Below are 27988 nucleotides of genomic sequence, written 5' to 3' on the forward strand. Positions count from 1 at the left end.
GATGGCGTACTACGATATCGATAGTTCGTTAATCAATAGATGAGAACACGATATTTTTGTACGATAATGGAAATAAGGTTGTGATATCGATATCATTTAAAGCAGATTAGAATTTATTGTTACCATAAGAGCACTACATTTTGTTAAGTGATCAATTGTGAAAACTTATTACCGTAAAACTTTAAATTAAATATTTAAAACACTATTTCAAACTGTCCATTCCAATACAATACGTATGCGTTTTAAGCAGCAAACCAACTACTATTTTGAGCATTCAAATTTAAATTATAACGGCCATTCCCCTGCAAAAATTAAAAGCAAAATATGGAAAACGTAACCTTTTCTCAATGGTCTTGGGAAAGATATTGGATTTGACAGCAAGTTGTTATTACTTTTAATATAACAGCTGAAACATACATTTCTACTGATTAAAAGTAAAAGTTGTATATAGCAATATATCGATATTTTGGTTGTCCAGTATCGTAAATGTTAAATGTAGCCGCTCAATTGAGCAACAATAGTCAGCTTACAGATTTTTTGAGTATAACATTTGTAGAAATTTATTATCTGCAATGAAATAATGCCTTAACTTCAGGAGTTTTGTTTAAAAAACAACCATTTTTAAATTGTGTTATAACCTGTACATATTTATTAGTTTTTAAAAATTAAGCAGATCGTACAAAAAAAATAGTAATAGTTCATAATGGCGCTTATTTGTATATAATAATCAAGTTTGTATATGATATAAAGAAGTTTATGCAGCACTTATAGTGCGCCAGATCTTATGGAATATTGTTTTGTTTTTTTATATACATACATATTTTCAGTGGTACATTTTTTTAGTTTTTGAAAATTTACATTAAGATAAATCAAAATATTGAAAAAGAAATGCGAATACTAATTTTGAATTGAAAGCCTTTCTTTGTGTGGATTTGTGTGTTCATGGGTACCATTTTTAACAATTAAATTTTAAATTCACATCGTTAATACATTTTAACTTGCATTTAATCAGAACAAATGAAATATTTAAACATGTTTAGGTTGGTTAAGCTTCGTTTCTATCTTTTGCTGTATAACAAATATATAATTTCCTTTCGATTTCCTCAGCAATAACTATTACCCGTAACAAAATTTCCAATGAAAAAAAAAATTCAAATTTAGAACATTTTTAAACTTAAACAAGAACATAACTGCGTTTACAACCAACGGCTAACTAATTGCTAATATTAAATTTACTTATTTATAACTTCTACCAAATATTTCCCTTTTAAAGCGCAAAGCCGCCTCCGTAGCTGGGTTACGTACAGACGTCGACTTCTTTTTAGACGTTTTCGGGGTGGCAGGCATCTCTTTAAACCCGTGACGGGTTTTGGGTGATGCCAGAACCTCTTTAAAATACTTTTGGGTGGGAGTGCAGGGCTCGACTTCCACGATGCTGGATGATGTTTTAAAAGTTTCAATTCTTGTTCGCTCTTTCTTGGACATGACCGTAACATAACCGGCACTCGTTTTAATACGTTTGGGGATATGGTGATTTTCTTCGTCGGAGCTCTTTAATGGGGACTTTTGTACAACTGTGGGCTTTCTTTTCTTCGTCTTCGTCTGGTGCTTAGACTTTACGGACTTGGCATTAATATCCGGTTGAGGAGACAGTTTCCGAGCCAGCGATTGGGGCTATAAAAGGCAACGTAAAGGATTGACACTCCAAAATTCTTTTGCAACTCACCCCTTTATTTGCTGCATCAGGAGCAAGCAGCTGCATGGCATGCTTGATAGCTTGCTTGGTGGCTTGCAGACGTTTCACATCCTTTTTAATCTTAGTCAGCTTTTCCGACACCGATTTAGTTGCGGCTGCGGCAACTGACGGGCCATTGGCGGGGTCGGCGATGCAAGTAGACAGAGTAGCAGCGCACAGGCGACTCTTTTGCTTCTTGCCCGCTGCGATACGCTGAAGAATTTTGGAATTTAATTAAATTAGTTTCATTCAGTTATCTGATTGGCTGGCTTACTTTTTTCTTCTCCTCCAGCTTCGCTTCATTTGCCGCCCGGATCAAGGTATCGCAATATTCTATATAATCATTGCGACTCTTTGGCTGGACTACTTTCTCTACGGACAGTTCATCATTGGCCTTCGCTTCCGACATGGGAGCGGGAGTAGGCAGTTCCTCCTTAACAGCTTCGACGGCAACATCCATTTCGTTATCGCTAGCTGCTGACTCACAGTTTTTGGCCTTTTTATTTTGTATTTCCGTTAGTTCGATGGTGTCCAAGCCATCGACAGCTCCACAAAAACTCTTTGACATGCGCCTGCGCTTCATCAGTTGGATCTTTTCCTCGGCCAGAGTTTCTATGAACGATTGCGATGGCTTGACATCGCTGTTCAACTGTTCACTGCGACGTTTCAATTTTGGTTTCGGCTCCTTATCGGCTTTATGTGGATCCTGTACGTACAGCGTCTGCCGCCGCGACTTCTGGAGGGGATTGAACATTTGCCGCAAGTGAGATAAGTCGCAGGAGGAGAGCTCACCCAGAAGTGCTGCTTCTTCCTCACGTTTTTGTTTTGCGTGGAATGACGACGATTCGCTAGTAGGTGCCATTGACTTGACAACCACCTCTTGTTTCTCTTCACCAGAAATTGGCTTTTCTTCTTTAACAATAGGCGACTCATGAAAATTTGCGAGTTTTTCGTTTGAATTAGATTTTTCATCCTCTCTAGTGGTTTCATGATCGTCAGGTGTCGGCTTATCACAAACATACTCTTCGTTTTCACTTGATTCTTCACCAGAATCGAGCACTTCATAGATGCTCCTGCTCGTATTTTTTTTAGCCTCTTGCTCCTCGCTTTCATTGGAACTGGAAAGAACCTCTTCTACCGCTAGAACCTCATCTTTTTGGAACTCTTCGCCCAGGTTCATGTCAATTAGCGGCGCCGTTTCGTTAAGGGGATCACAGTTATTTGGCTTTAATTCCGGTGATTTCTCGCATGTTGATAGCTTGTCTGCTTGTTCGGCTGCCAGCTGAACTGCTTCTTTATTCATATCGCTCTCATTTTTATCCATTTGTATCGATTTTTCAGTAAGTTTTTCTTCTTCCGTAGAATCATTTTTCTTAATTTCTTGATTCTCTTCAGGATCCTCGTCATCACTGCTGTCATGAACAATAATACGACGCCGTTTCTTTGGTTCCAAGTCAGCTTCTTCAGAGCCAGAAGAGAAGCACAAAGATTCAATATTATTGTCGTCATCTTCGTTATCGGAGACTATAAACGACATTTTTTCATCTGCACTGTCATCAGAGTGATCATCAAATGTGTCCTGACTACCCACAGATTCACCATCGTGCGGTATTTCATTGTCTTCGATCTCATGGCGGACGGAACTGTCCATTGAGTCGCCAGATTGATAATTATTAATAACCTCTGCCTCGTTGTCAAAAAACTCGCACACAGGACTCTCTTCATATTCATCTTCCTCTTCATCCTCGTCTTCGCTTACAAGACGGCGGGTGGGATTCTCTTTAGCTGTCTGGACATTCTCTTCCTTGTCTTCCAACGCTGAGAGAGGTTTTATCATATCAATTTGTGGTGGAGGCGGATTTTGCTCATTGACCGCATTAGCTTGGCTCAATAATGGCTCTAGCTTTGCTAGAGGAGTAGAGCTGTTGCGTCCCTTTAAGATTATGGGCTTTAAGGGCGTCTCGCTCTTATCCCTTACCTCGCTTTTAGCCTTACGACCCGCGAGGCTGTAAACATCTCCCGCAGGCGTACTAACGCGTGCTGGGGTCTTTGGATATGTCTGCTTGATAGGCTCATCAACTTCACCATTGCTATTGAAGCCTACACTCTTCATGGGCTCTGACCGTTTTTGTTCTACCAAACGAGTCTTTATATTAGGTGTTAGATCTGGCAAACGGACATCTTCGGATACATGAGCATGAGTACCTGTATCATCACTCTCAGGCAGCACGTCAAGCTGGTTCATGGATGTATCACCGTCACTTGTAAAGGGTTTATCAGTATTCTCAGCAGACTGCTTTATCTCCTCTTTGTCTTCGATAGGTTTCGCTGTTATACCGACTGGCTCGTCATTCTTGGCTACACCCACATTGGACACAATTATCTCATTGTCAACTTTTGATATATCCTCTTGGTTTCCAATTAGAATGTCTTTGACCTTGACCTTAACTTTGGGAGTTGCCATAAGTGCGGACCTATCCCCCACTTTAGTGGTAGTAACTGATTCCTTAGTAACGCCTTCATCGGAGTGCATCGACTGTTGTGCTTCAACTGGCGAATCTACAGTTTCAGTGGCTATTTCAATCGACTGCTTTGTTTGTTTTTGTTTTTCTTCAGGTGAATTTTTCGTATCAAATTCCTGTTGAGGTGTATTGTTTACAGCGCGTCCAATCACCGGAGGCGTTTTCGACATTGAACGCGTCACACGCCTCTCATCTGGTGGCGTACCCAACTGTGTCTGCATAGGTCTGGTGTCAACAACGGCAGCTTCAGAATCTTTGGCAACGACGTTCATTTTGTCATTGTCAGGCTCAGCCTTTTTCTGCACTTGCATCTTTGTGTTAGAGTCTTCTTCGATTACGTCCTCTGGTAACGGCAACTGCTTACGTACAGATTTGGCCGGTGTGCGGGTGCCCCGTTTGACAGAGGACAATGTCAGAGTAGGGGTGGCAGGCTCTGGAGTCTCTCCACGGGCCACCGACAAGCGGGTGGCGCGTGTCGGAGTCCTTAAATCGATTGTTGCCGAGTTTAAGCGAGTTCTGCGCATTGGACGTGGAGATGCTACAACAACAACGTCGTTCAATATCGATTACGTTCCAGTAAATACAAAATGCACTTACCCCGGTCGGCGGCCACATCCAGTATGGGCGTCAAAGGGCGACTATCTGTATCCAGGACGGACAGGCGGCGTGTACGTGCGCGAGTTACTAAAAGTAGTAAGATATGGAAGGATATAATGTTATCTGGCATTTACCCTACATGCAGATTAGGACGGAACAACACGTTTTGTCTGTTCATGGCGTGACATTTTGAATTCAAACGGTTTTCTGCTTAACACAAAACTAAAAAAATAACCCAGCCGCAGGCCAAGCACTTTCTTTGCTACTTACCACGTGGAGCGTCGTTATTATCGTCATCCATTTCAATTTTCTTGACTTGCAATTCTTTACAATTTTTTAATATTTAAAATAAGAGATAAATCTTAGAATGCAAATTACAAATGTGAAACCTCAGCGAGCAAGCAAACGACGCTAAACTTAGAGATGAAATAACCAAGCATTGCAAAGCGTGCACCGCCAAAATGGCATGTGCATGTATTAGTAGGTTTTTGATGATTTGCAACACTGCTCACAACGTTGCACAGGAGAGCTATTGAAAAGTTTGGCGCCAATGAAATCAACAGAAATATGATTTAAATATACATACACCAGGTATTTTGGTTTTTCGAATTTTACTTTTGTCATAAGGATTCAGCCTACTTGTGTATCAAGAGTATATTTATAAATATGAGAAAAAAATGTAATGACCAAAACTGCATCGGAACCGCTTGGAGCCCATAACTCCTGTTATTGTTTACTACAAAAGTTAAAAACTTGTAACATCTTAAAATAAATTGTTATTATGTAAATATGTATGTTCATATTTTGCATTGCATTTGCATATTTAAACACTCACAGATATACATACGAAGATTGACAATATTAATGGTAAATCTACGCGGTAAATGACGCTAACAAAATTACATATTTCATTCTTAGAAAGATGACATACGAAATCGTAATAATCGTATAATTCGCAATATAAAAGGTATATTCGTTTTTGGGCAATGGCCGCATTTTATAAATTAAGATTTGTAGAGATCATATTTGAAATGAAGCTTACTAATAAGCTCCTCTAAAGATTGATCCTCATATCATTTATATGTACCTTAGTATCATTACTCGAGTAATATATATCGTGACTGTCCAGACTGACTGATAGTGATAAGCGAATGAAGCTGAAGTAAGCAGTTGCGGATAGTTTTCAAAAATCACTTAAACTTGTATTTATTTAGTTTTTATGTAATGCTTTGATAATAAGTTTAACGCTGTAAAACGAATCTTAAATTTTCCCTGTCACTCGCATTTATCCAGCAAGAAGGACGGATTTTGCAAAAAATCTGAAATACATCTCAAATTAATTTTCACAAACATCTTTGACAATGATTTTGAAGCCGATTGGATGGTTAATGCAAAACTTTCATGCAACCTTTTTCCGCCAATGCGGATGGAATTTCCAAAATCAGACACGAAAAACCTATGAGCCGCATTTTCCGAAAATACAGCTTGAAAAGCTTTAGCCAGTCAGGTCAAGCAGCTTTATATACACAGATGTAATCTTTATTATGTGACAAAAGTTCTGTACAAACTTACATAATTGAACAGTTCAACAAAATGTTTTTAAATCCATTTATACATGCATGTTCAAATCATATTCTGTTTAGCAAACTCTGGATTAAATTGGCTATTGTACTTTTGGACTATTCGCGGCGTAGGGGCCGGCGTGCTTGCAGCATTACTTGGCATTGCCGACTCCTTGGGAGCAAATAATTGTTCCTGACGACGTCGCTCTGTTGCTTCACGCAACAGCCGTTCCTTGCGCAACCTGTTTAATTTATCGCGCTTTGCGTTCGTGGCCAGCTCTTTGCTTATTTTTTCAACTTTGTCCCTTTTATGCTTGTGTTTCTTGTGTTTTTTGTCATGTTTCTTGTCCTTTTTGTGTTTCTTGGATTTCAACAAACGCACTAAGACAGGCGATGCTTCTGGTGTCGGTGTGCGTTTTCGTCGCTTGATCGAATTTCGAACAGGCTGTGCTTCTCCTGGGATCAGTGTCTTTATTAATGTGAGTGGATCTTGTGACAGTTTTTCTTTTAATTGGATTTCAGTTCGATCGAAGTCAGCATTTTCCGGACGTTTTGGGGCCAATTCATACCAACTGCGCACCTTGAGAGCCTCATTTGTATCCTGCCCCAGATAGGTGAGGTATCCGATTTGTTTCTCATACTTTTCCTGTTCGTCCTTTTTTTCCTTTTCCAAATCTTTGTTTGTTTTCTTTACATGACTTTTGTAATCCGCAAATAGATCTACTGCAGATGTAACACCAGAATTGTGTGCTGCGGCCTCTTCTAATGTACTTTCACTGCTTCCTTGAGCACCAGTCCCTTCTATTACGTTTACAGGCAAACCCGATTGACGTCGCAAATAGTTGATACGCGCTTCGCTCTCCTTTACGAGTTTAAAAGTGTGTAGTTAGTGTATCTATAGTTATATATGTATGTATTCTGATTACTTACGGCCAATTGCAATTTGTCCAGCCGTTTTTTTTCGTCTTCCTGAGCAGCTGCTTCATCCCGCCGCACGCGGGCAATATTATCTTTAGTGCGCACATGCCAGCTATAAAATGTATGAATAAATCAATCAATAGTTGATTTTTGTATACCACATTTATGTTCTACCGTTTTTTGGGCAAGATATTCATCTTGTTGCAGTTGCTGTAAAACTAGATTGTCAATGTAAACAAAACGCGCTATGATGTGAATGGCAAAAACAGTGTTGAGTAACGAATGTGACGGGTGAAAAATTAAATCAATTTGTACTTGTTGTTACAAATAGAATTTTATTTTGTTTGCTGCACATCAAAGTAGCTGTTGATTATCTAGCATTTTTATTTTAACACTAAACTTTGAATCTACCCCTACATGCCTACACAACTCTGAATTGCAGTTTTTGACAATTGGCAAACGCTAAGGCGAATGGCAAATCAAATACTCATCTGTCAGAAGGAAGAAAAGGGGACACATTTAGGAAAAACTGCAGCGCAGCAGCAAGAGTCCCGACGAAAGTAATTTTAATTGTGAAAATTTCTTGATCAATTGTGAAACAAAAATTCCCAAGGATAGGCAAAGTTCGCGTTGCCAACCAACCTAAACGCGCGCACGACGCCCGCATGTAGTTAAAGCATGGAACAGCGTATTCTAAAGCAAGACGGCTACTTGGATGTGGGCGATGACAGCAGCAACGATGGTGTATTGCCTGGCGGAGCACCAGTGTTCGAAATTCGCAACATCGTTTATCATCCGCAACTAAATGTGCTGCTTGCGTTTGGTGTCAACAATCTAGTGAAAGTTCTAGATGTCAATTCCGGCGTTATACTTCAGACGTATCAATTGAGTACAAATGGTAAGCAGTACCACCAGCAGCACTAGTGTATACACATATATATGAATGTATGGAAAAAAATTACTACACAGACGCACAAATACAAATACACGAACAAATGTCAATTTATTGCATTGTGTTTTGTAAATTTGTCTGTATTCGTTAAGTTTCAATATGCATACATACATTTGTATGCAAGTGTATTGGTGCATGTTTGACAGGAAACGTTGAACGGAGCAAGGATATAATATTGTTTTATTTGATATGTTCTTGACTGCCATAGAGAGTAGCTTAAGCAATCTTGGGGTTTTATTTATTTGATTTGTTTTTGTTTTATTTTTTTGTTTTGTTATTGTTTTACTTATTACGCAGTTTACGCATTTGTTGCGCTGACATGTGTACATTTTTATGTGTGTCTACATGTGTATGTATGCATGCATGCCCTTGCTTGCTCATTCAATACAACTAATTGCAAGCTTTGATGAAATGGGATGGCGGGCGTAAGACTGAATTTTCTGTGGCAAAATCTGTGCAATTTTGTTTCACTTAGCACTATTTTCTTACGTTTTGCAGCGGACAGCGTAATCCATGGACGCTACATGCCATTGCAAGATAAAATCTTGTTCTGGGATGGTCACAATGTGGGCCTACGCGGCGACTACAACGGCGTTTTACTGTTAGACACCATACTGCAGGCGCCAATCGGTCAGAATGATGATTACATTAAGCTGGAGCTTATATTGTCAGAGGCGATCATCTTTCAGAATTGCATAAACGAACTGGAGAGCGAAGGTCTCGAGTGTCCGTGTGATATTAGCAATGAGCTGACACTGAAGATTAACCAGGCTCAGCTTAACGCTAAGAAGGGCATAAAGGCGCAACGGGTAAGTTTATCATCGCTAATGGCTGTTTACATTTACATTAGTCGCCATATGAGTACATGCGCATAAAATATAATATTGAATATGTTTAGAATTCAAAACTATTTTCACAGTCGCTCACATGGTCGTCTGAATGTTTCTTAAATAGCCGTATGTCGTATAAACGTTATAATATATTTTATTTTAACGTTGCAGTGGAATACAATTTGCTTGGAGGTACCCTATTCCAGTCTAAAATTGGTAGCAAACAATGTGGTAATATTGCTGAAACGTTTGGAACGACACATTCCTGTACTGGCCATAGCATCGGCCATCAATGAGCGCCTAACGGACTTGTTAATGGGCTCCCGTCTGCCGGACTACGGCTGGAATTTTAGCAATTTTCAGCGCGTTCTCATGCACTCGGAAGCAGTGCGGCGCCAAACATTTGAGAAGTGGCCTCACATGGATTATAAATGGGCGCTGCCAGATCAAATGGCACAAGCCGGCTTCTATCATCAGCCCTCATCATCGGGTGAAGATCGTGCCATGTGTTTTACATGTAACGTGTGCTTGGTTTGCTGGGAGAAAACAGACGAACCCTGGAGCGAGCACGAGCGTCACTCACCTCTATGCCCGTTTGTTAAGGGTGAATACACTCAAAATGTGCCGCTGTCCATCAGCTATGCCACCAATCCAGCATCGACCGCGCCGGGCATGGGCTTTGATATCATTTCTAACAGCGATTATGCAAATGTTCTGTGCACGAGCTGCACTCAGTCAGGCGAGCTGAGCGTGTGGAGCATTGAGCGTCATCTGAAGCTTATGCACAGTTTCCATGTTCCCACACTGCTCAAAGAAGTTTTCGAAGAGAACTTTGAGTGGGCCCGTATTACGGCCATTTGCGTGTTACCAAATGCACGCGCCCGCACTAAAGTCAACTATGTATACTCGGAAAACTATAGTGGAAGCGGAAACAGCAGTAGCGCTGCTCACGCTGCCAGTATGCACAGCAGCGGAAAGTTTGGCGGCGTTAATACACAGCATATAACATCTACATCGACATTGCGTGCCGGAGTTGTGGGCTCAAAGATAGTGCTAGGTGTGACTGTGCGGCAAAGTAGTGGAGAGATGGCATTACGTATGGTGGTGCTCAACATTGTGGAGTTGGATAGGCACAGCGAGAACTCGGCGATTATCAGCAATGACAGCGGCAGTGTCTCAAGCATTGGAGGACAGCTGAAAAAGACATCTTCGCAGCTGGGTACCAGTAAGTTCTTTTCATCTTCTTAAAGTTTTACTATTGTGTAAATGTTAACGTAGATTAATCCTATTAAATTTGGCGTCAATCTAAGCATTTCTATTGCTTTTAAAAAAAGTTACAAAAACTAACTTGAAATTAATGTAAATTACATTGGCTGCAACTAAAAAAAGAAAATAATTTTAAAGCGGTGAAAAAACTCACAATATTATGCTAAATTATTTAGTTGTTTGCTCGGTTAATTACTTTCACTTAACTATTTCTATTTCACTTTCCCAGCTTCCAGTGACTCAAATGTTGTTGCCAGCCAAGTGAGTCTTGAATCCTCGAAGGACGATGACAACAAATCGCTGACGCCATATGAAAAATTTGCCGACGGCTTCGACAGCAACGGCTTTGTGTCCGCTTTAATGACTTATAACAAAAACAATGATGTCAACCAGAGCGGAAACAACTCTTCTGTTCTATATGACTTTGATTTGTCCACGTTATCGCAAATACTGGATAGTAATCTGGACGATTCTTCCTCCGGGCTGATGGTTTCCTCAAATACGGTGAATGTTAGCAACAGCTTGTTAGGCATGAGCAATGACATGGACAAGCTTATGGATGAAGCCGAAGTGTCACATCAAAATAACAATAACAATGACAGCAACACTATAGGCGTAGGCCCCACAAGTAACAACAATAATAACAACAATATCATCAACGGCAACAACAGCACTAGCGACAAGTTGACCGCCAGTGAAGAAATTGACTGCCTAGTGGAAAGCTGGACGAGCGTCAAACGAATGAATGCCATGGATGGCGCCCGTAGTGCGAATGGAGTTCCATTAGATTTGCAGGAAATTATAGAGATTGCGGAAATTATGCCCACCAGTCCCAAGTGCAATCAGCTGCTGGTTAAACTGATGCGCACCAAAGCTCCAGATTCGGAACCCACAAAGATCATAATGGCCACGGTCGCTAAAGAAGATGAGGAGCAACACAACTTACCAGCGGATATAGGTAAGTGACATATTTTATTATTATATATATAAACAAAGATATAAGAATAGATAACTTTTGTACAAATTCAGAAATGTTTAATGCATGAATATTTAGCTTAACTAACGATATATTAGTTCCATAATTTAGATTAAGATATATTCAAAAATTTCGTCTCACAATGTCTAATAAATTGTTATTTAATTTTAAATGCAGATGAAAATAATTCAGAATGCAATGTAGCCGCACAGTTGCTCCTTTTTGATTACGATGACATGCAAATCTCCAATGATTATACGCTTGCAATGACCTTCAGCCGTGCAAAGTGCCCTAAGCAGCTGTGCATCCTGCCTCCATATGCATCGTCGGCTTCTTCTGATGCGAAAGAAGTTGGCTCCGTTTGTGTGGTGTGCGCCGATGGATGCATTGAAATTTACTCCTTGGCCGATTTTCAGGCCACTACTGTCATCGAGGAAGAGGGTGAGCACTTTGAAGCCGTGGTCTATTGTCGCAACTTGGACAGGCTTTGCTGCTGTTCGCGCCAGGGGGGCATGCTGTTTTATTCGCTCAACGACGGCGACAATGACTCTGGCGATGAGTTACTGGAAATGGAGGATGACTGCAGTACCACGTTGACACATGGCATGGATTTAAGTGTAACCGATGGAGTGCGCAATGCTGCGGGAATTGACTCTGTTATGAGCGATCCGATGATTTCTGTGGATGTAAGCAATGAGGCAGCCGCCGGGACATCAAGTCAAAACGCACATGTGCAGACATCACCATCGGTTGCATCTTTAATGGGCAACAACACAAACCTGTTAGCATACAAGACCACTGACCTGACGCTCGATGACCTGCGCTTGTTGTACGCACTCACTCAGTTCGAAGAGAAGCTAACAGTGTACTCAGCTGAAGTACCAAGTTGCTGGAACGATCTGGGACAGGTACAAAAGCAGCGCAAGCAATCGCAAAATATGCGTCATGGAGGCGATGAGCGTGACTTCACACGGACTTGGCGACTGCATAACGATGCGTAAGTCGTTGAGCACGAATATTATGGGCTTCAAGTTTTAAAAATGTTCTGTCTTTTATAGGACCACATGGGATGAGCACATAATTGAGCTAAACCTGGCACAGCCAGTTTCATTGGGCCATATCGATTTAAAATTTACTGTGTACCAGCAGTGTTCTAATCCAGCAGCCATTCAGGTCACCCTACTCAAGCAGAACACTAATGGCTTTGGCTACAGAATGAAAGGACCGCACGCCAGCTATAAACCCAACGTCATTGACGATAATATTGACTTCTCATATAGTGAGGCACCAAATAGTAAACAATTTGTATTCTTTGCTTAATCACGTATCTGTTCATTCCTAATTTACAGTTGCCAGTGAGAATCCGGTACTCAGTGAGGAATATCTGTTGGCTCACAATGCAGAAGTGCTGGCCGGTCCCATCGAGCTCTCTTCATGCATTGATCTGTGTGATCAAGGCGGTACCGCCACCTTAACCTCGCCCAAACTGTTTAAGACACGCACACGTAATTTTCTTCTGCATATCAAAACCGTATCGGATCCGTCCAAGGAGGGACAGAGCAAAACAAGAGGTTTGTAAGCGCTGAAATATTAATTAGAAATGAGAAAAGTTTGAAACCATACCCTTGCATAATAATACATAGACCTAAACATAAAAACTACTTGAACAAAATAGATCAACAAATTATTTTTCAAAGTTTTCTGTAAGCTTTTCTATATAAACATTAGCAAATTTGAGTTGATTTTAGTTCTGGACCAAAAGAAAATTTGCTAAGTCAGCTTTAGACACACCGCTTTTTCCAATGTTTCGGGCTCTTTACTTAAGTGAATAATTATTTGCAAGGGTAGTTGATTCTCGGTATACCGAAAATATATTGCTGATCGTTGCCTTTTTGGTTTTGGTCACGCTTTTTATTCCCGAACAATTGCAGCTTCTTCTGCGCGACGCAAGAGTCCGCACCAAGTTGAAGATTGTGTTTATCGTACGCGAAGCAGCAAAATAAATCCCACGCTGTCCAATGCAAATCAAGCCCATCTGAAATCAGGAAAAATGAAAATTATTTCAGTTTTGAGCGGTCCGCTTTTGAACAAATATGCGAACAATTCAGAACTTCCACATGTTCAAACAATCGTCGTACCAAAGCATTCGTTGAGGTCTCGTCCCACTGCATCTGGTCCTTTTGTTCGTCGAAACACCGGGCAACTAATAGGTAGTTCCCGCCGTTTCTGCAACTTTTCCTGTTTTATTTTATTATTAATCTGATTTGATCATAATATTTCCTCGTTTAATGCAGGTTGCGATTGGTTACACGAGATCTCAATAAGTGTGCGCGCCGTGAAGTCACATAGTCGCATAAGCAATGGGCGCATTCAGCGCATTGCCATGCTGGATAGTAACGGACTGTTGGAACAGCTCTTCCGCATTGCCAGTGATTCTGAATCAACTCCGCTGACCAAGAATCTGGCACTTGATGTGCTCAACTGGATTTGTTTCATCCGCTTAAATCGCTTCCGTTCGCCAAAGTCTGAGCGTCTCAAGGACCAGATAAACAAACAAACAGCAGCTAATATTAACGATCTGCTGGCTCAGCAGTTTGAGTGCATTTACTTGTCCGAAAAGCACATCGAGAAGTTGATGCGCAACTGCATAATCTATAGTGAACGGACCACGGCGCACAAATGTGTAAAACTGCTGATCATGCTGACAGAGTAAGTACAGAATCAATCTTATTTGTTATTTGTAATAAAATGTACACTTTTGTGTTTCTTTCAGAGGCATGGCCAATCTTCCCCGAGAGCTACAGAAACATGCTTCTCTGGATATCAGCATTAAAACTGCAATAACCAATACGTTCCATGAGTTACCGCGAGCACAGTGCGCTAGTGTCGTACGCTGGTATACAATGCTTACCTGCGCTACATCCACTGCAGAGTCGCACAACAGCATTTCGGAGCATGCTATCAATCTGCTTAAAGACATAGCTTGCGAAATTGATAAACGATGGGACCCGCATTGCGCACTGCTGAGCACGCGTTTTGGACTGTATGGTTATCCCTTTGAGCCGGAAATTTTCGACTTTGATTTCCCCAATATAAATCGACATGGATCAAACTCGTCGGTGGGACTTACAAGTGTGATACGAAGCAGTGCAACTATATTGCCAGTGACAGGTCTCGACATCAAGCGTTTGAGCTCCATAGGTGCTAGTCTATACATTTATATTGGTTTCATATATTAATAAATAACTATTTGCAGATGGTGTTGACTTTCGCACCTTTCCGCATCTCATACGCGGAAAGAGTATTAGCAATCAATTGCGTGGACTGTTGGAGGTGGTACAGTTACATTTTAATTGTGTACAAACATCAGAGGCCACACGCATTGATAACATTGACAGCGTAGTCAATGGTGCTGCCAGTGTAGTCATTGAGGATGTGATGATGATGCCGAAGATGGTTGCGACCAAAGGCAAGGATGAAGAATTGGTAAATAACAGTTCTCATTAGAATAAATCATTGTTTCAATTTTAATGTTGTATTAAAATATTACATTTGCAAATATATTTGCAAATATTCTTATACCAATTTTATTTTTAGCTAAACGATTTGGTTAATGATGTGGAGTGTCTGGTGGAAGAGATGAAAGACAAGGATGTTAAAACCGCTTTTGGTTCTTTTGGCATGGTTAACGGCTTTAAGGATAAAGCTTGTAAGTCTTGTTGAATTATGAAAAGGTTAATTGGGCTATTCCGAATTTTGTCTCAAAAATTATTTTAGCCGTATCATCTCTCACCGATTTGGAGCATGCTTTAAAAGAGGAGGTAAAAATCGAGAAGGCCGCAATCATTGATAAGCTGAAGATATCTAAGTTTTTGCCACAGCTCACACTTTGGAACAGTTACATACAAAAGAAGTTCGGCATAAACGAAGAAAACTCCTACGATGCCTTTGGGGAGCTGGATAACTGGGAAAAGCCCGTAATGAAGTCTTGCCTCGATGTTCTACCTGAAGAGGCTTCGTTTTCACAATCGTCAGATCAGTCCCAACCAGCATCGCAAACGGGTGGGAATGACAACTCACAGAACATGACAGATGATGCCGTAGAGCGAGAGAAAATCATGGAAAATCTGAGTGCGAATCCTTGTCCGCCGATTGCTTGGCACAAACTTCTCACGCCCCCGCCCAAGTTAATGATTGTTGTCGACCGCATGCATTCGGGCGCCCGACGCTTTGTCGTGCTTGACTTTGGCCAACACATACTACTAACGGATGTGGTAATACCCGCCTGCGATGAGCTTACGTCCCTCAATATTGATATTTGGTGCTTTGACGAGGAAACGGACTGCACGCGCCTTGTGCAGGTCTCAGACATACAGACCAAAACACTGGTGCTCAGCGATATGCAGCCACCACCTATTTGTCGCTATTTAAAGTTGACAATCGTTGGACGTATCGGTATGTCATCCACCAAGTGTAAAGTGCCACTGGGAAGTTTCTTTGGTCATCCTGTTGTACTGGAGCATGATGGTTATGGTGATCAGCTTGTGCGTTTTGTTAAACAACCAGCTCAATCGCTGCAGACGCACCTTAAGTCGCTTAATGCACTTTACGAGGATGTACACTGCCGTTACAGCTTGGCCAGCTGCAAATTAATGGAACTTCTGTCGCCTATGCGCAACAGCGAGCTATCCAATGTAGCCCATTTACAGGCGTTTATTAACAAGCAACGTGATGAAGAGCTTAGCTGTGGTATGGACAATAACAACAAGGTTGTTTCTCTATATGAAGAATGCATGCTGTTACAATACCAAATTAACGTTATTCGAAATGTGGTTCTGCGTTTGGAACGTGCTGTATCGCCCAAGGCGCTTCGTTCGCCTACACCTCCTGTACTTATTGAGGAAACGTTACGCAACGCATCGCGGGATAAACTTCGCGTATTGAGTCTTAGTCTGGTCGAGGTGTTGTTGCACTTCTCCATTGAGTATGGTATTAAGAACATACTGCCCGTGCATCAGCGCTTTAATGTGGTTACTGCTAAAACACTATTTAATTCCTTGGTTGTTTATGGCGATGCACAATTGCAGTTGACAACATGTTCCCTGCTGGTTCGCATGTGCTGCTTTCAGCCTTGGTGGGGTGACTTTTTGGCTGATACTTTCTGTAGTTTATTCTCGGCGCAGAATTGTAAGGCATTTCCACAGGATCGGTATGTTAATTGATTTGCCGTATATTGTACACTTATTTAATTGATTTTTACTATTCTACAGCATCTTCTTTCTGCTCACATACTTGGGGCGTCGCAGCATTGCAATGGGCGCTTGTCGTTCCATAGTCATAGATGCTGTGCTCAAGACGCTAGTCAAGTTGCTGGCGCCTATTTCGCCACACTACAAGTTCCAGTCCGAGCAGCCCAGTACTTCAGCCAGTGCAGCCGAACGCAGCGCAGCCATGGGAAGCACGTCCGACCTTCAACTGATCACGTGGCTTTTATTGTTCCTTTCTGTCTGTCTAGATGACAACAATGAGCGCAAGGATAAATGTGAGAATCTTTTATCTGGCACCAATTCGTAAAATACTAATGCTATATATCGACACAGCGGCGGCGCGATGGGATTTTATGAGCTGTGAAAGCGACTTTACAAAGACCAGACCCAATAATACTCCGAATAGTAAACAATTACGTTGCTTCAAGAAGCGAATTATACAGCAGAACAAATACTCTGTTCAACCCTACACAGACTGGGGCAAGAAAATCTACATGATACAGAATGAGGTAAGACAATATAATTTACTACTGTAAAAAGCATCTGACACTTTCTCAATTCTGAATCCCTTAGCATCCCGGTATATTTATGGAGTTGTCGACTAAATCTAAGGCTAGCGGTGCAAGCAAAGCAACGTCAACAGGGGGAAAAATCAATATGGTATCCAGTAGTATGTGTGCGCCTAGCACCAATGCCAGTGGCAGCTCAGTTAAGGCCGCTAGCACTTCCACATCATCGCCTAAACATCTCGACGGCTTGGGAGCTAGTACTGATGGAGACAGTAACTTTGATAAGGGTCTAAAAACGCTAAGCATGACCAACATCAAAGTGGTTATTCGTGGGTTATTTGCTCTGTTGCTTGAAATGGATTTCGATTGCAATATGGATCAGTTTCTTTTAACGTGCAAAGTAATAGCGCGTCTAGTGGCTGCGTGTCGGCCATCGGTGAGACTGTGCAAAATTGTGACAACAGCACAGCTCGAGCAGCTCATACGTTTGGCCGTGTGGAACGATCAGCAACAGCCCTGGGCGGTGCATGCAATTACTTGCCTGCTCCAGGTGATATTTTATTCAATTAGTTTTAGAAAATTGACTAATAGTATTTTCTCGTTTAGGACCTGTTGGATGCAGACAAACAGTACAGGGATAACGATGCCACACCCACAAACGATGGAGCTCGTTCCATTGTGACGACAGCTGTGCAGGAGACTCGGGATCTTTTTAGTGATTATAGCTGTAAGTAACTTTCCTTATCAGATATAGTGTTATATTCTTGCAATACGGGTATGGTGAACATTTATTTGACAATTTTCCGGTCCGTTTGACTTTTCAAAACCATTATAGTTATTGATATTCATAGTGATATCGTTAGAATTTGGCTCTTGCTTGAGATCCTTTTATTTTTGGGCAAATTAGTTTACGTATCTGGAAAATGCAAGGGTGTATTTAAGCCTCGGCAATTGCACGATGGTAGGCTTCCATTGCTATTATGGATTGCATGGTAGCTTGCGCTTTCCCTTGTTCTCTATTGGTTTTTGAAAAATATATTTCTCATTTTTTTAGCATCCTTCTCTTCCTCCGTCGCACAGGCTGTGCTACATATGCCGACAGCAAGTGACTTTTATCCGGAGGGTAAAAAAATGAGACCTAAAACCGCAGAAAAAAATTCCCATTGACATGGGCTTCAGTTCTAGGAGGCCCAAGTGGGGACGCTGTTCCTTGGGATCCCCCGAAAACCGATGCTCATGTTATCATATTACCCCTATTATACTGCACCAGTATTTATTTTTATTTTAATTTGTTAAACATTGCTAATCCCTTACAGCTGCCAAATACAATTACCTACCATCTCTGATCGAATGCGAGGATACTGAGTTTGACGAGATGCTGAACGACATCGATATGATCGAGCGCACAAAACCAATTACTAAAAAAGAGAGTAATGCGCTCTGCAAGAATACGTTTAGCTTCTTTTGCAAGTCCATATCCATTGCTATGGATACACGTCTGGATGCTGGATTGGAGCTGCACGTGGAAGCACAGCTGCGTCGTCTGACGAATCGTACATCGCTAGATTTGTACTCCTCGCTACCGCAGGTGCTGACTAATGAGTTCGTATCGGCACCACCAGACGCTGCGCCTTGGCCAGAGTATCTTACGCAGTTGTGGTCTGGCCCAGATTATAGTGGCCGCAACACATATATTATGCTGAAAAACGTTTTTGATTCTATATTGGCCGATCTGCATTATGAGGATACGTGGGTGCATCTGGAGCAAGTGTTGCAAATGTGGCTAACACTTAACTGCGAGCTGGCGGATAAGCCCTACACGACGGGCATCACCCAAGCGGATATACCAAAAATTCCATTTGGTGCTAATGCAGTGCAAGGGCTTTTACTGGCTCTAGCCTGGCACAATGACATTAAGCTGCGCACTTGGTGCTTAGGCTTCCAATGCCTATTCCTCGCTTGCAATTCGTTGCCCATTGGCGACGATGTTTCAGACTGCACGCGCATTAATGAGGTCATTGTGAACGATGAGAATTTTGAGAAAATGCTGCTGCGCTTTTTTTCCGGCTACGGCATGAGTTCCTCCATTATTACCAATCGTTGTGTAAGTTACTTTCTCCTGACAAAGAGACCCATTTTGTCAAAATGTTTTTATCTACCTCTGTCAGGCTGGTCCTACCATTTGCAAGCATCTACACGAACTTCTGTTATGGCTTCATAGCAAGAACGAGAGCTGTGGTGGACTCATTCCATGTAAGCGTCGGCTTAAAGACATTCTGTTGCATGTCGTGCTGCAATTAGTACAGCCTGGCGGCGCTATTAGCAACCAGCAAGGCCCAATCGATGCTCAGAATCAGCTGGTACGCGATCTGCTTTTAATGCCCAATGACAAGGGCGATCTAAACATTGCGCTTAAGATTATCGAAAGTGTTTGTAAGTAGCGTAACTGCTAACTGGTGAAAGTCACAGCTTTATTTTTTTTTTTTATTTTGTTTTTAGCGTTTCTAGTCTTCAACAACATTTCCAATGGCGAAAAGCTGCAATGCCAGCGCGGCAACGAAAATAGCAATGCTGGCAATAATTTCAGCAATTTGTTTGCCAATGTCTTGGGATCCGAAAATCCCTCTAAGCAAAATGCCAACATCTGCGATAATTCGTTGATTATAAATCTACTCAAACTGTCCTCGCACATGGTTCTAACGGAGATGCCCAGGCAACCTAGTGTATGTTAATTCAGCCAGAGGATACCATAGTTACTAATGGCTTTTATATACTACAGGAGGTCACCATACCTGAAGAGGAGGAGCTGTCTAATCAAAGCCAAACAGATGAAACGAAAGCTGAACAGCTGAACACAGAAGGGCATCGCAGCAAGGTGCCATGTATAGCCGATTGGGGTTCGTACTTCCGTTTTTTTTGTTATAATATATTTTTAATTGGATAATTATTTTTCTTACAGTGCTGCGCCAGTTTCCCACTATGAAGCGCTTGTTTGGGGCCCTCTCTCAGTGCTCAACGAACACGTTTACTATGATGTCCTCGAGCTGCTTCTTTTCACTCAAAACGAATATGGTACTGGATGAGCCGCAGACCATTGCAGATGCCGTTTTCAGTTTAATGATCACTCTAAGTGAGAGGGCCTCCAATCCACGACTGGTTGTAGCACCTATATGCCAATATCTAGAGGAGAGTAAGTTTTTGTTTTTGTGTTATAGGACATTGTTGGTATTGTTGTATTTGTGTTACAGCCACCATACAACGCAATGCCACATTACCACGTCTTCAACTATCGGAACCCTTTCTTTGGTACATATCGAAAGTGCTGGAAGTGACTGCGGCTGTGCAAATTTTCACACAGCTAGGTGGCATACAAATCATTTGTCATAATTTGGTGCGACTTAACAAGACTATTATAAACATGCAACCGGGACTGGTAAGTTGCTACTTGGCTAAAAGTTATGCTTTAGGGTAGTTTTCAGCTAAAAGTAGTATATGCTATATGTGCTTGGTCAAAATTTATATATTATCAGTATATTGATAAAAATGTACAGAACCCTAAATATTTCATAAAGAATGTTACAGTATTGCATTTGTTTACTTTACAACTAGATCTCAATGATTATGCAACATATGACGCGTAATACTCGGCTCAAGCTCAATAGTCCTGTTAGCAACACTAACGCTTGTAAGAAGACAACGTCAAGCACTGGCGCGCCAACTACGACAACAGCAGCACAACCGTCAAGGAACGGCAGCGCCCAATATGATGGACTTATCAACTTTGCGCCCTTTTCGCATATAGTATCGGAGAATGATGCAGCGCAAAGTGCCGAAATGCTAATCTCAAATCCAAATGCCACTCATAGACGACCACGGTCGCCTGCCTGGAGCTATATGTTCTATCCAAATGAGACGCACGTTGATTTGACGATAACGCTGCCCACAGCCATTTTGCTCAAGGAGGTGCAGCTGGTGCCGCATACCTCTAGTTTGGCTTCATGCCCTTCGGCTGTAGCTTTGGAGCTGTCTCGTGATTATGGTGTTGGTTCTATTCCCGTGGGCGCGCCCATGGCAACCACGGGCCTTACCTGTATACGTCTTAAACTAGCTAAAGCTGAAGTGGCTACCAGCATTGTACTGAGACTTTACAAGTAAGCAAAACTTGTCGGTGTCACTTTCCAATTACAGTTGTAACAACCATTTTTTTAGACCCAAGGATTGCGGCAATGTGGGGCTAGTACAGATTGCTGTTTTGGGTCAGACGATCTTTGGTAATCGAATGCAAGGACTTCGCAGCCAAGGAGTTTTTGGTGAATCATTCGTTGCCTGCTCAGCCCCGCTAAGCTCGGCCACACTGTCGGCTATGGATGTAGATGCATTGCCGGAGGATGATGCTTTCGCCAAAACTAGTATCGGTTGGGTGCGCATTTTATCTCGATGCTTTCATGTAGCTGCTTTGCAACCTGATAGCAAGTTGGCAGATTTAATCGCTTCGTATCCGGCTGCATATCCCGGATTTTTGGAGGCCTGTTGCTCCCTGCTGAACATTATGCCAATGATACCTAGCTTTGCGCAGCAGCATCTTGAAACTATACTAATCAAGTTGGGGGCGTACAATCATGAACTTAGTTTGCAGCTTCTGCGAACTTTGCTTTGGCATACCACACCACAGGGTAAGGCGCAACATAGTTGCTCTGTCAAGTACTAAACTAATATTTGGCCAAATATTTTTGCAGTGTTTAAACTCTCTAACGATGCTGTGTGTGATCTCATTTACCAAGTGGTCACTGGGTCAACAGCGCACATGCTTGATAAGCTACGCGTGCTTTTGGACTGGATTATGCAACTTCATGACACTTACAGCAAGCAGGCCCGCTGTAATAATCCGCAAAGCGGGTTTGTCAAGGTTATTGCTTCAATTTTATGGCAAGTGCAGCGCCAACAACAGGTACCCGATCTGCCTCAGCTTATTACACCGGCATTTTTTGAGACTTGCTACCGGTGGATAGCTGAACTTGAGCATGATGAGCCATTGAAGAGCAGTTTTGATGCGCTTATATGTGCGCTGTGCTACATTAAGCCCGAGCTATTTAATCAATTGCTAGTAAAGTTAGGTGTGAAGTTGGAGCAGCAGCCTCGTGGTAAAACGGATGATAGCAAAGTGCAAAGCGGCTGCGCTTGGTTCCGTCGCGAAGGCACTGAAAATCTCACACAGTTGCTGCAATATCCGGCTTTTCTAAAGACACTTGCACTGGCATGCCAGTCTCCAGTGGCCGTTTATCAGATGCTGGACTCGGGTTTGCCCAAGCTATTGGCGCATGCCATCTACGAGTACTGCACACACATGTTACAAACATCAGAGGTGCAATCTGTAGTGCCAACGACCGCAGCTTCTTGCAGCAATCAGGTTGCTGCTGGTGGAGATTCTTCTCTTACCGACTTTGACAAAGCGGAGGCGAATGTCGGTCTGGGCACAGTGCCACTGCTTAGCTCTGCGAATGTTCCTAAAGTGCTGGACTTCTTTTCCGAGTGCTGTGCGGAGGGTCCCATGCGTGACTGGCTGGGCACCTTGCAGGGCTCAATGTTTTGGAAGCCGCTGCTACAGCTGCTTTGCAACACACACTTGGCACAGTTCACCAAAACGCTGCCCATGCAGCAGACGTTCATTCGTCTTGAACGGGCAACAATTAATTTCTTTACACGTGTGAGTGCGTGTCATCCAGCCAATCAGGAAGTGCTGACGTCGCTGCTCATTGGCGCCATAATCTGCAAGCCATTGCGCTCTGCGTCTGGCAGTCGTCCAACAATCTCCGGCTTTACGCGGCAGTTGGTGTTGCAGCTATTGCTAGAGAACGAGCACATTACGGTCTCTGTGCACAGCCAACAGCCGTTGCAGCGCCGAGATACCTTGTCTGCCATCATGGGTGGTACTGGTGTTGCGGGTGCCAACAACAGCTTACCCATTGCGTCGGTCAATCATCATCCCGCCAAACGCAGCAGCGCTCATCAAATGATCTTCAATGTCACTACGAGCACCACTTGTCAGGAGATCATGCAGAACTGTGTTAGTGGTAAGTGATTCTAATTGAAACCTTTAAATTAAGGGTAGCGTTATTATATTTGATGACAGGCTTGATTGACAACCATTACCTATTACCTTGCCATTTATTTATTAATACATTTTAATAACGTACTGACTTTTAAAATTTTGTAAACTTGTACGTTTTTAAAGGTTAAATTTTGTCTCTAATTTCGGACTATTTTTTTTAAGTTGCAGAATGTGAAACCTATTTGTATAGTTTGATATTGATTTGTTATTTTATTTTTTTCTTTAATTAATTTTGACTTTTTATTTCTTAATTTCATTTTTGATACCGTAGTTTATAGTAACTTAGTGTATCAACAACCAACAGATCAGCGTACTGGTGGTGATGGCTCAGCTAGTATTTCAGCTGCGGCCAAGTCAAACGATACCAAGCTCGATAAATCGTGCTTCATTAACTTTAACAATATGGACGCAGGCAGCATGGAGTTTCTTACTGTTGGTGCTGCGGTGGCGGCTAAGGACAAGCGCATCAAGGATGCCAAAAACCAGGCAGCAGTTAATAAAGACAAGGAGACCCAAACATCAGGCATGCAACTGCTACCCATCAGTGAGTGAAATAAATAAACGCACATAAATCGCAGTAAAATATTAAAATATATTTTTTACAGATACCTTTAATATTGAGGAGTTTCTACTGCAAGCGGCACATGTTGGTATTGGCAGCCAGTTGGTTGTAGCAGATTATCCGGATATACTGTTGTCTGGTGACGCCACCATTTCGCAGGTGTTGGCTACACTGCAGGGTGCTGGTCACTCGTTATCCTCACCCTGCCTTTCATTGGATTTGGTACACCAGCGTTCGTTGGGAGATGTAGCCACCGAATCGAAGAAAATCAAGGCTGTTTGCACTGAGCCACTGCCGTCTCCGTTACAAAGATTTTCTAGCAGTGGCGGTCTATCACTGCTAGCACACTATTTGCCCACTGTGTATCCTGAACACATGGGCCGAAAGGCCACTTCGGTAGCGGCTGAGAAGGAGAAGAGCCTACCACTGTCCGATTGGGTTAAGCTAGAGCCCAATGATGAGATTTACGAAGACCTGGAGGATACCATATGTGAGCCGGCAGCTAAACAAATAACTGTTAGTTCTGTACCGCAACATTCATTGGCCGCTTTTGGTCTCTTCCTACGGCTGCCTGCCTATTCCGATGTTCTGCTTAGGGACAAACAGCGTGCCCAATGCCTCCTGCGTCTCGTACTAGGCGTCACCGGAGATGGCGATGGCAGTAAGTGCAGCAGTTTCTTTACATCTAATTTTTTATTTGCTAAGCTATCTTGCTTGCTCTACAGATGACATCTATAGCCTTTCGTTGGCACCATCTTTACCAACACTGCCGTTTGAGGTTTTCCGTCAACTGCTGGATAGTGTGTCACTCTCCACGGATGACGGCGTGCTATTGCGCCGTGTTGTCATTGAAGTAGGCGCCATGCATCTTGTGCTCAACTGTCTAGGCATCTTTTCGCATCAGTCCCATAACAACAAGATTGGTGCATTAATAAGCGAGCCAACATCTAGTGGTAACAGCAATGGCAACGGCAACGGCTCAGCCGCAAAAAGTAGCACAGCAGAGGAACCCATGGCAAGTACGGCGACGTCGGATGATAAAAGCCATATATACTGGGCAAAAGGCACTGGATTTGGCACCGGCTCTACGACACAGTCGTGGAACGTCGAGCAGGCGCTTTTGCGCCAGAAGAGTGAGGAAGAGCATGTGACGGTGCTGTTGTTGGTATTATCAAGTTATATCAACCCCGGGGATTGCATACCCAGCGATATGCGCGGAGAAGATATACTTGCATACCACGATGTGCGCGCTGTGACTGGCGACCTGCCGCCAATTTTCCAGACTTTGCTGCAGCAGTCGTGTCTCATACCCGCGCTTAGCTCTTACCTGCGCAACGATTCAGTTTTAGACATAACACGACACATTCCTCTCTATCGTGCCATTTTAAAGCTGCTGCGTGCGCTTTCCCTTTCTAAGAATTTGGTTTCGTTGCTACAGCCGAATGTTAGCGGGGAATGTACACCACCTATTGCGGAGCTTTTAAAGAACATGAAGACCTGCGTTGATACGTATGCGAAGCGGCTTAAGTGAGTCCCTCATAGGTCAATAACAATTAAAATTACTAAGCATTTTTTCTTCCAACAGGGTCAACAAGAAGTCCAACATTAAAGGCCAAACTCATCAGCTGACTTTCAACATTGATGATGGTGATGACGAGGGCCTTGCGCTGCTCATACCGGATATACACGAGACCTGCGTGCTCGTCCAGAAGACGACCGATGCAGATGCTCTCATTAATATGTTGCATACGCATGAGGATGGCATGGGTTCATTGGAGCGGCCGCTCAGCAAATCAGTTGAGCAGCGCTATCTGGAGCTGATGAAAAAACGCCAGTTCGATACATACGATATGATTGTGGAATCGGACAACAACAGCTTTCGATTTGTTGTTTCACATCATTTTGAGAAAATGGTGCGTTTAGCCGGCGATCGATATCATCCCTCACGTGTCAAGCGGCTGGCGCAGGAAGCAGTCACGCTATCTACCAGCTTGCCGCTAAGTTTTAGTAGTTCTGTCTTTGTGCGCTGTGATACGGATAGATTGGACATAATGAAGGTAGTATAAGATCCCATAATGATGTTCTTGCGTGATTTATGCTACTATTTATATATTCACATCTGATCATTAATTTATACATATTAGGTGCTAATAACTGGTCCGGCGGACACGCCGTATGCCAACGGCTGCTTCGAATTTGATGTATTCTTTCCACCAGACTATCCCAACTTGCCCATGCTCATCAATTTAGAGACCACAGGTCGTCATTCGGTACGCTTTAATCCCAATCTCTACAACGATGGCAAAGTTTGTCTGTCAGTGCTTAACACCTGGCACGGACGACCCGAGGAGAAATGGAATGCACAAACCTCCAGTTTTCTGCAGGTTCTCGTCTCCATACAGTCCCTGATATTGGTGCCTGAGCCGTACTTTAATGAACCGGGCTTTGAGCGCAGTCGTGGAACACCCAGCGGCACCAACTCGTCGCGCGAGTATAACAGCAACATTTATCAGGCGTGCGTTCGTTGGGCAATGTTAGAGCAAATACGGAACCCAAGTCCCTGCTTCACAGATGTAAGTTTCAATATTAAAATGACTAAAGCCCTTAAAACCATGCAAATTTTCAGGTAATTCACAAACACTTTTGGCTAAAGCGAGAGGAGATTTGCACACAAATCGAGGGTTGGATTGAGGAGCTAAGTAAGCCACAATATACCGAACGCGCTAGTCGCACTATATCCTTTAACTCAATGGTGTTGCGTCGACATTATCGGCATCTACGAGAAGAGCTGGCCAAGCTAAAGCCACCGCGTGGTCTGGAAGATTTAGATGCGCCTTTTAATCCGGTGGCTACGCTGCCGCCTATGGATGTGTCTTCTACAACGTCAGCCACCACAACGATAAATGCGCAGGTGGGCACAGATGACTCACTGGTGCCTGAACTGAATCTAATGGTTGACAACGGTGATAGCGATATGTCTATGCCAGCTGATTTCTTCAAAGATATGAAGGATGAAGGGTTGCTGACGGGCGAAGAGGAGGTGGTCGAAATTCTAAGTGATACGGAGAATGAGAGCAGCGTGTGGCAGGATAAAGAAGAAGACACACCATAAATTGCTCCTTAATGCCGCTTTCGTGCACTAGACACTTTTATTTATCGTTATAAGTTTTGTTTAATGCTCTTTTGTTTTGTTTAATTTTGTAAGAGAGACTGCAACTGCAACAGAACTTGGTGTGCTTTACATAAAGAAAAACATATTAATTAATGTTATCGATGAAGATCCCTTTGAAAAATTAGTTAAAAAATATATTAAACATATTTATCAAACTACCAAACATAAATCATCTTCACAAATGTGTATTGAAAAGAAAACCTTCACTAAAACATACACTAACGCCGTCTAAAAATCTACACGTCTATCGCAACTTTTATAAATGCTTCATTAAATGGATCTATCGGTATATTGAAAGTAACCATGTGTGTATAGCATAAAATATCACAACTTTAACAACACCACCAAAACTAAATTAATGTATATTAAACTATGTATGTAGCGCTTTAGTTAAATATTTACAAACAAAATGTGCAGAGTTACTTTTACAATAAAAATGCTATGCATATTAAATTTTGTTTCTCCAAAAGCGCTTTTTTTTCTGTTTACTCTACGCAGGACGGTCAAACTTATTTAAATTTCGATGGGATATATCATAAAAAATCATACGCTCTGAAGCAGCGTCGAAACTCAAGTTGATGAACGTTTTTTATGTCATTTTATTAACTACATACACTTCCCTGTCAATAAAATAAAATTACAAATGGACTTTTAAGAATATACCCTAGAAAGTTAGAGAGTTGACATATATTCATACATATTCTCTCAGGTTGAGGTACTCAGTTTCAAGTGAACTTACTCAATTGCTGGCATTTTGAACATAGGCAAGTTTGCAAGGTCGCCGTTTTCTCCACTTGAAGAAGTACTAATATTTAAGTTTATAGCTATATTATTTTTGGGCTCCCTGTTCGATCTAAAGAACGTGGGTACAAAAGGTACATACCTACAAATGATTTTAATTATTAACCTGATAAAAAAGATTTTTTATTTTTTGAATTTAAATGCTCATGTTTTAATAACTCCAAAAAACGGTATATGGTATACTTGATAAGTACGTATATGTGTCCACAC

General features: G+C 42.2%; 3 protein-coding genes across 7 annotated transcripts; 1 reads left to right on the forward strand and 2 right to left on the reverse strand.

Moving 5' to 3' along the window:
- Nucleotides 1–725: 725 nt before the first annotated feature.
- LOC115761915 (protein slender lobes-like) lies at nucleotides 726–5447 on the reverse strand. The gene is made up of 5 exons (XM_030703933.1): nucleotides 5125–5447; nucleotides 4855–4941; nucleotides 2010–4795; nucleotides 1727–1948; nucleotides 726–1674 (listed from the first exon to the last, which is right to left on the reverse strand). Exons 1-5 carry the CDS (start codon nucleotides 5153–5155, stop codon nucleotides 1237–1239), a joined length of 3564 nt encoding a protein of 1187 aa, XP_030559793.1. The 5' UTR covers nucleotides 5156–5447; the 3' UTR covers nucleotides 726–1236.
- A 956-nt stretch (nucleotides 5448–6403) lies between these two features.
- LOC115761936 (leukocyte receptor cluster member 1 homolog) lies at nucleotides 6404–7634 on the reverse strand. The gene is made up of 3 exons (XM_030703971.1): nucleotides 7509–7634; nucleotides 7347–7446; nucleotides 6404–7278 (listed from the first exon to the last, which is right to left on the reverse strand). The coding sequence occupies exons 1-3, from the start codon at nucleotides 7529–7531 to the stop codon at nucleotides 6478–6480; spliced, it is 924 nt and encodes a 307-aa protein (XP_030559831.1). The 5' UTR covers nucleotides 7532–7634; the 3' UTR covers nucleotides 6404–6477.
- A 62-nt stretch (nucleotides 7635–7696) lies between these two features.
- Nucleotides 7697–27427, forward strand: LOC115761935 (baculoviral IAP repeat-containing protein 6). Of its 5 annotated transcripts, XM_030703966.1 has the most exons (34): nucleotides 7697–8232; nucleotides 8785–9095; nucleotides 9288–10341; nucleotides 10612–11340; nucleotides 11536–12355; nucleotides 12417–12637; nucleotides 12708–12929; nucleotides 13290–13568; nucleotides 13653–14067; nucleotides 14132–14559; nucleotides 14615–14844; nucleotides 14956–15067; nucleotides 15136–15179; nucleotides 15240–16567; nucleotides 16629–16900; nucleotides 16959–17134; nucleotides 17199–17684; nucleotides 17741–17861; nucleotides 18189–18257; nucleotides 18451–19238; nucleotides 19303–19567; nucleotides 19634–19857; nucleotides 19914–20031; nucleotides 20094–20324; nucleotides 20383–20567; nucleotides 20744–21285; nucleotides 21344–21807; nucleotides 21871–23205; nucleotides 23515–23787; nucleotides 23849–24466; nucleotides 24531–25332; nucleotides 25391–25862; nucleotides 25950–26378; nucleotides 26432–27427. In XM_030703966.1, exons 1-34 carry the CDS (start codon nucleotides 8013–8015, stop codon nucleotides 26915–26917), a joined length of 14769 nt encoding a protein of 4922 aa, XP_030559826.1. In that variant the 5' UTR covers nucleotides 7697–8012; the 3' UTR covers nucleotides 26918–27427. The 5 variants fall into 5 exon arrangements, with proteins under 5 accessions (XP_030559826.1, XP_030559827.1, XP_030559828.1 ...); XM_030703967.1 differs by lacking the exon at nucleotides 18189–18257 and having other exon boundaries at nucleotides 15136–16567; XM_030703968.1 differs by lacking the exon at nucleotides 13290–13568 and having other exon boundaries at nucleotides 15136–16567.
- Nucleotides 27428–27988: the final 561 nt, after the last annotated feature.

The sequence above is a fragment of the Drosophila novamexicana genome, unplaced genomic scaffold (assembly GCF_003285875.2).
Source record: "Drosophila novamexicana strain 15010-1031.04,08,12 unplaced genomic scaffold, DnovRS2.1 tig00000512-arrow-arrow-pilon, whole genome shotgun sequence".
Lineage (NCBI taxonomy): Eukaryota > Metazoa > Arthropoda > Insecta > Diptera > Drosophilidae > Drosophila > Drosophila novamexicana.

What these genes read in the sequence shown, in the direction of transcription:
- LOC115761915 (XM_030703933.1), bottom strand. Translation starts at nt 5,155, where the DNA reads ATGGATGACGATAATAACGACGCTCCACGTG. An exon ending in GGATGTGGCCGCCGACCGGG is followed by an intron (nt 4,796 to 4,854) that starts GTAAGTGCATTT and finishes TTGTTGTTGTAG; the next exon opens with CATCTCCACGTCCAATGCGC. An exon ending in AGCTGGAGGAGAAGAAAAAA is followed by an intron (nt 1,949 to 2,009) that starts GTAAGCCAGCCA and finishes AAAATTCTTCAG; the next exon opens with CGTATCGCAGCGGGCAAGAA.
- LOC115761936 (XM_030703971.1), bottom strand. Translation starts at nt 7,531, where the DNA reads ATGAATATCTTGCCCAAAAAACG. An exon ending in AATATCTTGCCCAAAAAACG is followed by an intron (nt 7,447 to 7,508) that starts GTAGAACATAAA and finishes TACATTTTATAG; the next exon opens with CTGGCATGTGCGCACTAAAG. An exon ending in TGGACAAATTGCAATTGGCC is followed by an intron (nt 7,279 to 7,346) that starts GTAAGTAATCAG and finishes AAACTCGTAAAG; the next exon opens with GAGAGCGAAGCGCGTATCAA.
- LOC115761935 (XM_030703966.1), top strand. Translation starts at nt 8,013, where the DNA reads ATGGAACAGCGTATTCTAAAGCAAGACGGCTACTTGGATGTGGGCGAT. An exon ending in TTGGCATACCACACCACAGG is followed by an intron (nt 21,808 to 21,870) that starts GTAAGGCGCAAC and finishes ATATTTTTGCAG; the next exon opens with TGTTTAAACTCTCTAACGAT. An exon ending in CACCGGAGATGGCGATGGCA is followed by an intron (nt 24,467 to 24,530) that starts GTAAGTGCAGCA and finishes CTTGCTCTACAG; the next exon opens with ATGACATCTATAGCCTTTCG.